The sequence below is a fragment of the Lepus europaeus genome, chromosome 1 (genome assembly GCF_033115175.1).
Source record: "Lepus europaeus isolate LE1 chromosome 1, mLepTim1.pri, whole genome shotgun sequence".
Taxonomy (NCBI): Eukaryota; Metazoa; Chordata; class Mammalia; order Lagomorpha; family Leporidae; genus Lepus; species Lepus europaeus.
In genome coordinates, this window is record NC_084827.1 from 26,553,321 (window position 1) to 26,563,203 (window position 9,883).

The 9,883-nt window shown below is 52.8% G+C and overlaps 1 protein-coding gene across 2 annotated transcripts; it reads left to right on the top strand.

Moving 5' to 3' along the window:
* Positions 1-6,614: 6,614 nt before the first annotated feature.
* FEZF1 (FEZ family zinc finger 1) lies at positions 6,615-8,927 on the top strand. 2 transcript variants are annotated; one of them, XM_062198516.1, is made up of 5 exons: positions 6,615-7,043; positions 7,194-7,415; positions 7,638-7,772; positions 8,014-8,146; positions 8,569-8,927. In XM_062198516.1, exons 1-5 carry the CDS (start codon positions 6,615-6,617, stop codon positions 8,925-8,927), a joined length of 1,278 nt encoding a protein of 425 aa, XP_062054500.1. The 2 variants fall into 2 exon arrangements, with proteins under 2 accessions (XP_062054500.1, XP_062054499.1); XM_062198515.1 differs by having other exon boundaries at positions 6,615-7,415.
* Positions 8,928-9,883: the final 956 nt, after the last annotated feature.

Below are 9,883 nucleotides of genomic sequence, written 5' to 3' on the forward strand. Positions count from 1 at the left end.
TTCTTGAGATTTTCTCGGCGTGCGTGTCGGAACAGCAAGAGCAGGGCTGGGTCTGCCAGAGGCCCCCGGGACGGAAGGTGGGTCGCTGGGGAGCGCCCATCCGCCCCGAGGACCGGGGGCCGGCCAGCGCCCTGCGGCCGCGCAAGCTTTGGATCCGGCTGCGGGACGTGGCCCCCCTCGCCGAGCTCGGCCGGGAGGACCCCCGAGCCGCAAAAAGAAAGGACAAATTGGAGGGCGGGGCCAAGAGATGGTGGTAGAAGGAAATGGTCTTCAATAGGAGAATCAGGTCAGGGAAGTGTGTCCTGCCCCTGAGACACCGACTACTTCTCAGCCGGGACCCGAGGTTTGGAAGGCAGGATTCGCGAGGGGAAGGAGAGCGGACGAAAAGGCACCTTGCAGGAGCTGCTCGTACTCTGCCGCCACCCACTTTAAAACTGCTTTAAAAACAGGGTCGACAAAGCTAACCAAAAAGGGGTGGGGGGGCGCTAGTCTTTCCCTGGGCGTGCCACACCCCTAGGCCTGTTTCCTTTCGCCAGACATCTACATTAAATGACCCTTCAGTGACACTCTGAGCCGTCCAAGCGAGTCTATTAGCGACAGTTCTGTTCAAAAACTTTTCTAACCAGAGCTCTCCGCCATCTGTTCCTTGGTCCCACGCCCCCTCCCGAAACTCTCTGGAGCCTCCCCTCTGCCTTCCACCAGCCAGGAGGGGGTGGGGTAGGGTTGGGGGTTGGAGGAGAGATGGAGCCGCCTCAGGACCGCTGGGGACGCCTCGAGGTGGAGGGGGAGCGCAACTGAGCGGGAATGGAAGTGTCCGGGACCTTTTCGGCCGCTGCGCCCTGCCCAGCGAGCGCCGGAGCTGCGCACCCGGGAGGCTCAACCAAGGCTGCGGAGCCCGGCGTTACGCGCACCGCACCTTGGATGGGCGGTCTCTGGAGCTGCACCCCAGCTAGTCGGCTCACTCCCAGGCTTTTGAGCCGCCGCCCCCGCCCCTACCCCTCAAGGCAGCCTCGCGGAGCCCGGCCGCCCGCAGTCTTACTCCCGTCTTTTTAATTGTTTGGGACTCGGGAGCAAGAACCGAGAGGTTGGAGAGCCCGGCAGAGGAAAGTTTCCAAGCTTTGCTGATACCCTTCGAGTTTCTGTTAAATGGCTCTACTGGGGGGGGGGGGGGGAGCAGGGCACCTCTGCTCCCACGCCAGCAGCGGGGACGCAGTTCCCGGGGGCAGCGAGGGCCGGGGGCGCCGTGGCTGCGGAGAGGATGGAGGCGGAGGCAGCCGAGGGCAGCGGGTCGGCGCGCACCGCTCCACACCGCGTGCGGCGGTCGGCTGGAGTCCAGAAGGTAACCGAGTTTATAAACGGCTCTCGGAGATTTCTGATTCAAGCATTTTGCTTTACCCCTGCGGTTCTTCTCCGTCTCGCTAAGCTCATTCCTTGCGCGGTGTGGTTTGAATGTCTACGATTGACTTTTATTTCGCGCCATCCTTTAAGGAAGAAAGTTTGGCATAACATGAAAAGTGCTTTGAACCTCGTGGGTAGTTATCAAGGAAAGAGTCGTGCCGTGAGTTGAATTCGGTTTTTATTTTGACCACAAAAATGACGTTTAAGGAGTCTGGGGACCGTAGCAAAATGCCCATCAGCCAATCGCACTAACCAGGTCTTCCTATCGTTGCAAGCAAGCAGAGCGGTGTGGAGCGAAAAGGCCTGTCCGAGGCGGCCTCGGCCAGCGGTTCTCCTCCCCGACTTCCAGGGTACCTTTGGAGATGACAAGCACAACTTTGCTGGGTTCTGTTGACTTGTAAGCAGCTCCAAGAAAAGGCTGGAGAAACCGTTGCTTGTTTGCAAACTCCTTTTTTTCTGTCAAGTCAGGGCCCTGAGTAGTAGCCTCGCAGTCTGGGGTGCATATGTTTCATACCCCACCGACCTAAGGGGACGGATGAGAAAAAGGCTAGCGTTAGTGGAAAGGCAGGCACCGGGCGAGCCCAAGCGGCCGCTGTCGCGTTGCCTGCCCTGTCGTTCAGCACTCTCCCGTCTGGGCTTTTATGCAAATGCTGTTTGGAGACGAATAATTTCAGTAGGTTTAAACGAAATCCTAATAGAAAAGAAATGGCAACAACAAAAGTCTAGAGACCGACAGCGCTCCTACCCCTCCTCCCTCAGAAGAGAGCAGGGCTGAGTTAGCTCGCCCTTGCTTGTCTCCTGACCTGTGATACCGTCCTTAACAAGCTATACAAAATTAGCAAGAGTTCTTCCTGTGTGACCATCTCAGCAAAAGCACACCCAGTGGCAGCCTGAGAATTGAACTTGTACGTGTTTTTTACAGCACCGGAAAGTTAGTTCGTGAACTCTTCTGAGGTCCTGGAAAAGACTTCCCTTGAATCCCCCTGACCTATCTGTATCCTGTTCCAACACTCCATCTCCATCACTCGCCCAAGCAAAACTACAGGAGACCAGAAATAAAAACTATGAGTGAAACCGTGGAGGAACTGAGGGGTGTTTTCCCCCTCCTTCGAGCATAGTATGGAGCCTTGGTGTTGTTATGAAAATGGGAAAAAGTGTAGATGCACCAGAATGTTTGGGGAATTGCTGCCTCCAAAGCAGTAGTGACTTCTCTCCCTCCTTTTGCTGAGAAAAAGCAAAGAGAAAGCAGACTGTTGTTCTTGAAGAAGGGAGGTGGAGCTCAGGAATGTCTGCCAGGACTAAAAACCCTGAAAACCTCACCTGAGATCAATCAGCACTCTTGGCAGAATGCAGGATATATGTTTTCCAATCCATGTTTTTATTGTTTAAAAAATGCAACAGTATCTAGTGACTTATTAGGGGAAAAGAAATGAAAAATTATGGGTTTCTTGATAATTTCTGTTTCCATTACATTAGCTTTTAAAATTTCCCATTGAAGTAATCCTGACCAGAAACTTCATTTGCTTGTGATGAGGACTTAAATAGCATCTGAAAATCCTGCAAGTTCTTCAGTATTATCAAGAGTACAGTTAAGGAAGCATTGAAATCAAAAGTGAAAAGGGGTATTTTTAAATTACATTAGAGTAGAACTTTTTTCTTTCTTTTCAGAAGATATTGGTCCAAGTTTGTTCTGTGACCTCTTTACATCTCTAATTCCCCCCACCCCCCACCTCATGTGGATGAACCAAGCACTTAAAAGTTGCCTTCCACCAGGATTTAAGGTGGATAGTTTAGGGCAAATACTGCCTTTCTGTGGTTAGGAAGGGAGGAACACTTAATTACCAGCTCTGAACAAAAATAAAGAGGGGGAGGGGATTAAAGGATTCTCCCAAGAAAATCCGAAGGACCTATAAGAGTTTCCATTTTCTTATTAATAAAACAAACTGGGGACCTTGGCATTCTTTTTTAGTAAATTAACTTTAAAGCATTGAACCATTGTAGAAACTTCTAAATTTGTCAAATATCTTCTGCTTTTACTGCATTTTTCTTCAAATATATTTAGAAAAAAAGTTCCAGACAGAGCCAACAATAGAAGCTCATTCTAAATAATTGTGTGCTTTAAGACAATACTTACTTAATAGAAATATTATTAAAGATGTGTTTTTGAATGGGTTTTGAGTGGGAAATATTAACAAATGTTACCACCAAGACCTGGGCTTGTAAAGCACCTCTTCAAATCTTTAGGACTAACATGCTCAGAGCTATTTTAAAGGAAAGGCATATAATTAATGCGCTGCCATATTTGCCTTACTCAAATGGCATTTTCAAACTCTTGCCAAACAGGCAAATTCCGAGAAGTCCGTGACAAGCAAACTGCTGAAATATTAGCCATACAAAACACGTACACGCCTTAGCCACTATTTCCCCTTCTTGGTTTAGTGTCCACCGAAGGAGATCCTTACCAAGGGCAAATAAAAGCTCTTTTTGCCGCTAAGGAGAGGGGAGGGGGAGGGCGAGAGAGGGAGAGGGAGGGACACGCGACGGATGTAAAACAAACTGGTGGCTTCCGTCCAGAAGGCAGGTAGCGCTTCGGAGGCCGGTGAGTAGTGCCAGTCCAACGGGCGCTCCGACGCCTTCTAGAGCGGGGCGTTTCCGTGCTTCGTTGCTTTAAACCTGGCGCTGGGACCGCAGAGTGCAGCAGGCGGGGGACTTTTCGCTGTTGGGCAGCGGCAGGTAGGAAAAGGAACCTGATCCGCCCCAAAAGGCAGCAATTAAAGTCTTAACGGCGACCCATCTGTCGTGGGGGCAAAGCTCGTTCCCCTTTGTCTGATCGGGGGAAAGGACGAGGCATTTCGGAGGCATCAACAGCAAGAGGAAACACATTTTCCAGCGTGGGCGAGCCTCGAGTGGCCTCGCGCGGACCAGGGACTGCTTGGAAGCGCCGCCTGGGAGGTGCGGGCGCCTCTTCCGCAGCTCGACCCGGGGAGGCTCCGCTGTGGCTCCCTCCAGCCCCCTTTCACCGCCCGTCCGTTCTCCCAGCCCCAACCCACTCTGAGATCCGAAACCAGGCCCTGAGGGCCTAGTTGCTAAGGTCACTCTCTGCCAGCCAGAACTCTTCCCCCTTCTAGCCTCGTGGCTGCCCCCGACTTCCAGTAGGACTCGCTCCTCCCGCCCTCTCTTTAGCAAGCCAGTTCCCCGCCGCGGGCCCGGACTTTTCTTTCCACCCCTCTCGACTCTTGGGGCAGGGGCAGGACTCTCCCAGAAAGCCCGAGTGGGTCTGAGGAGGCTGGCTCCCTGGCCTGCCCTGAGCCAGGAATGGAGTAGAGAGGAGGGAAATACTTTGAGGTCAGTTTCCTCTCCTCTCCGTGAATTCCAACTTCGGGTCTTAGCGGCTCAACAAGCGCAGCATTTACAGCCCGCCCCACCGCTGGCCCTTTCTGAGGCTCTCGACCAAGGACGCCACATCACGCTTGGCTCAATACCGGGCACCCGCTGGCACCCTTTCCACGGTCACCCACTCGGGGAGAACTCACCAAGCAGATTTCACCTTGGCCTGCAGCCGACAGCCGCTCAGCCTCGGGCGCGCAGACCCGCAGCGTCTTCCAGCCTCCTGCAGCCCCTCGCGCGCCCCTAGCTCCGCGGGATCGCAGGTTTGCAGCCCGCTGCTCCCCGCGCGCCCCGGGGCCGCGCCGGCCTGAGCGATGAGAACCCGCAGCCGCCGTCGTCTTCCGGGACCCGGGACTGCTCTGCCCCAGGAGTTTGGACCCAGGCGTCATACCCGGAGGGTGCGGGGCCGGGGGCGGGGGAAGCTGCAGGGTGGTGGTTTCCACGCGCTGCTTGGGAGGCGCGAGTGGCCACGACTCCAGCGCCTGCAGGTCGACTCGCTCGCGGCTCGGCTAGGCTCAGACACTCTGACTACCGCCCGCGCGGCTTCCGGGAGGCAGGCAGCCCGGGTGGGGATCGCTAAGTTCTGTTTCCCTTCTCCGCTCAACGTTCAGTATTTAAAATGCCAGGAGAGCTCTAGCCGAGCGCAGGTACTTCAGAAAGCAACGCTCTTTCCGACCTCTCAATGGAAACTCAGAGAAGCGCGCGCGAGTGTGTGTTTGTGTGTATCCGGGGTGGGGTCCCGTCCGAGTCAAGGTTTCTAGTGGCGTGATGCCCGCTTTTTCCTAGCAACTCCTCAACTTGGTGGATGGAGGGCGTCTTTCTCAGGCCTGCCGCCGCGGGCGTCGCCGTTACAAAACCACACGCACATAACAAGCCTCCCAAGACCTTTAATTCACAGGGGGGCGTATTGAGAGGCCAGTTACCTGCTGGCGTCTTCCAAAAGGTCCTACTGGGTTCGGGCCGTGGAGATTCCAGGAAGACAAGAGTGCGCGCGGACCCCTCCACCCACCCCCGACCCTGGAGGGACAATGAGGGCTGCGGAGGCGGCGGCCCCGGGCCGGACCCAGAGGAACCAAGCAAGGAAACCTGGAATTTCGCAGCCAGAGGATCCCTGGCCAAGGCTTTCCAGAGCCCGGCGTTTGATAAATATAGCCTAGCACTTGCCCCTGAGTTAGACTCCGTTTCCTTATTTAGCCCTTGCACAATGATTTTTAGATGATGTCACTTAGAGCTAAACGAGAAAATTGATCTCAGATCTGCTTGGCCTCTGAAGCCTGGTTAAGCAGATTGAGAATTAAAAAGACAGAGGAAGCAAGTGGGGTGGGGGTGGGGGCTTGGAGGCGAGCGAAGTGTGAGCCCAAGAGGGTGCGCCGAGGGGAGGGCGAGACGCGCGGCGCGCTGCGCTCCCGCCTCCTCTGGGCGGGGGAACCTCGCTCACTCACCAATGAAAAGTAGTCGCTGACTGCGGAGGAAAAAAAAAAGTTTTCCTGTTGACTGTTGGAAACGAATTGAGCAATTATCTAGTTTACCTTCTCCTCTTGGAAGTTAACGATTGGCGAGATCTTGGCTGCGTTATTGACACAACACTTTCTATTGATAGAAATAAGTAGTGATTGTCCCCGAGTCATTGGTGCGCCAAGAACTCTGCGATGGGCTGGCAGGAGTCCATTGGGCTGGGCAGGCAGGTTCGGCTGGTGATGCTGGGGAGGAGGAGGAGGCTGCTGGTGGTGATGGTGCCGGTCCTCCTCTCCGCAGGTCTGTGACAAGCAGAGAACGAGGCAACTGACGGCGCAGCCAGGCTCCGGCGGACCGACGCTGGCGATTCAGACATGGACAGTAGCTGCCACAACGCGACCACCAAAATGTTAGCGACGGCTCCAGCCCGGGGCAACATGATGAGCACATCCAAACCCTTGGCTTTCTCCATCGAACGAATCATGGCGCGCACCCCCGAGCCCAAGGCCCTGCCAGTCCCCCATTTCCTGCAGGGAGCCGTGCCCAAGGGGGACCCCAAGCACTCTCTGCATCTCAACTCGTCGATCCCCTGCATGATCCCCTTCGTGCCCGTGGCGTACGACACCGGCTCCAAGGCAGGGGTGACGGGCTCCGAGCCACGGAAGGCGAGCCTGGAGGCCCCGGCTGCGCCCGCCGTGGCGCCCGCGGCGCCCGCGTTCAGCTGCAGCGACCTGCTCAACTGCGCGCTGAGTCTCAAGGGCGACCTGGCCCGCGACGCGCTGCCGCTGCAGCAGTACAAGCTGGTGAGGCCACGTGTGGTCAACCACTCTTCCTTCCACGCCATGGGTGCCCTGTGCTACCTGAACCGAGGTGACGGCCCGTGCCACCCGGCGGCCGGCGTGAACATCCACCCGGTGGCCTCCTACTTTCTCAGTTCCCCTTTGCACCCGCAGCCAAAAACGTATTTAGCCGAAAGGAATAAACTGGTGGTTCCCGCAGCGGAGAAGTACCCTTCCGGAGTTGCTTTCAAAGACCTGTCTCAGGCTCAGCTGCAGCATTATATGAAAGAGAGCGCCCAGCTTCTGTCGGAAAAAATCGGTTTCAAAACCTCGGACTTCAGCCGGGGCTCTCCTAATGCCAAGCCCAAAGTTTTCACTTGTGAAGTGTGTGGAAAGGCAAGTACTACGCAGAACAGAGTTCTTTCTTTCTTTCTTTCCTTCCTTTCTCTCTTCCTCCCTCCCTTCTTCCCTTCTCCCACCTTCTTCCCTCCCTTCTTTATTTTATTATTTTGGTGGGGTTTTTGATGCACTTTTGTTGTAATGTTAGAACCCCCACCCCACTCCCATTTAACTTAAAAGTGCTTGTTTGGCTAACTCGTTCTGTGTGTTTAATTTAAGGTCTTTAACGCGCACTATAACTTAACCCGTCACATGCCGGTGCACACGGGAGCCAGACCCTTCGTTTGCAAAGTGTGTGGAAAGGGGTTCCGTCAAGCGAGCACCCTGTGCAGGCACAAGATCATTCACACGCAGGTGTGTTCACCCGTGTCCATTCCACCTGGGTTACTTCCCACCTGTGTACGGGAAAGTGGTAGGAAAAGCCTTCCTCTTTATCACAGGGTCTGTTTAAATGTGTGGCTGGACAGGGGCACGGTGGCTTGTGTTGTTTGTCCGTGTTCTGCTTAAAAGCATTAAATCACTAGTATTTACTTGCAGGACTCCATGTGTTAACAAAATGCCTTAAATTCTCTGCTTTTCCTCTTTCCCGGCTTAGGAAAAACCTCACAAATGTAACCAGTGTGGCAAAGCATTTAATAGAAGTTCCACGTTAAACACGCATACCCGAATACACGCAGGCTACAAACCTTTCGTGTGCGAATTCTGTGGCAAAGGATTTCATCAAAAAGGTATCGAACCCAGAAGATATTGCCCTTTATGGTAATCTTAACCTAAAACCATAATTAATCTTTGGAAAACATTTTTTTAAAAAGATCTTTAAAAAAAAAATGCGTCTAACTACAAAGGTGATTGTGTTGTCATTCTAACATCCCTACCAGAAAGATTGACCAGTGTGGGTTAAAGGCAAAGCTTGTATTTCAAGTGGGTATTTCTTTTTATCCGGTAGTTATTGTTTTATATGGTTGGATTAATGAAGATGTATTAAAATGTTGAGGAAACAGCCTCACTGTTGATGTTTAAATTAAAAACTGGCGAGAAAGCTACAGGCGGGTACAGTACCCCGGCACCGGTGGTGAGAGCTGCTGCGGCTCCTCCGCTGGGCTCCTCCCTGTTCTTTCAGAACAACATCCCTGTCATTTGTCTGTTTCAGGGAATTACAAAAACCACAAGTTGACCCACAGCGGGGAGAAACAGTTCAAGTGCAATATCTGCAACAAGGCTTTCCACCAGGTTTACAACCTCACCTTCCACATGCACACTCACAACGACAAGAAGCCTTTCACCTGCCCCACGTGCGGCAAGGGCTTCTGCAGGAACTTTGACCTCAAGAAGCACGTCCGCAAACTGCACGACAGCAGCCTGGGGCTGCCCCGCACGCCCGCTGGGGAGCCAGGCACCGATCCGCCGCCTCCGCTACCGCAGCCGCCGCCCGTGACGCTGCCGCCTCTGCAACCGCCGCTGCCGCCCCCGGGGCCCCTGCAGCCCGGGCTCCACCAGGGCCACCAGTGATCCAGGCTAAAGTTCTTCCTCGCCCCAGAAGGGGCTTCCACTGCTGAGGCAGCCGCAGACTGGAGCTGGACTTCCTGGTCCGTGCTTGTCTGCAGAACCCAGGGCATGTTGGGCCCCACACTTTAGGGCTGAACAGAAGCCTCTGCACCCCCCAGCCCTTTTTGCCTCTTGCATGCACCTGCTAAATGGTTTTGTGTATTATATCCTATATAGGCACTAACGACTATGAGAAACTTGGAGAGTTCTGTTTGCTTTCTGATTTTGTTATTATTATTATTATTTTTTAATTTCGAAGACTTCATCTCGGGTGGAGAGATGCTGTTTGTTTTGGTTTTAACCAAATTTCTGCTGTATTTATTGAGGACTGTATTATTCTACCCGGGAATGCTGCACCATTTTAACTTTATTATTGTATATATTTCCATTGTGTTGATGAGGTCTCAAGATGCCTGTTGATTGTTTATTATCATTTTCTCCCTCCCTGAAATTAAAAAAGTGTGTATGTTATACATACACACACACACACAATGTGTGCACCTAAAAAGGCACATTCCACATATGTGAGCACACACGTACACATATGCACACATACACATTAGGTTCTTTATGGATGAATTTAAATTTCGGTTTTGATTCTTGCACGTGAAAATTGATTCATTGACTGTTGAAAATAAATACTTGGAACATGCTTATTTAATCAGAAAACTTGAGGGCTCTGTTGTATTATTCAACTAAAGATCCCTGATTCTGACCTCCTTCATTTGTCCTCCTTTCTAATCAATTCAGCCCAGGACTGGTACTGTCTGATGCTTTGATCTGAAAAATTCATCAAGCGCAAATAGTCTCCCCAAATGTTTGGGTGTAGTTTTGAAACGTGGTCAAGTTGAGAGACAGATGAAGTAGAGTTTTGTTAACAGAAGCATGACGTCGTCTTGGTCCCTGTGATATGTTTGTAG

Excerpts from the sequence above, each read along its gene's own strand:
- FEZF1 (XM_062198515.1), top strand. The coding sequence starts at position 6,615 with ATGGACAGTAGCTGCCACAACGCGACCACCAAAATGTTAGCGACGGCT. Across the intron at positions 7,416-7,637 it reads CTTGTGAAGTGTGTGGAAAG|GTCTTTAACGCGCACTATAA; the intron begins GCAAGTACTACG and ends GTTTAATTTAAG. Across the intron at positions 7,773-8,013 it reads ACAAGATCATTCACACGCAG|GAAAAACCTCACAAATGTAA; the intron begins GTGTGTTCACCC and ends TTCCCGGCTTAG.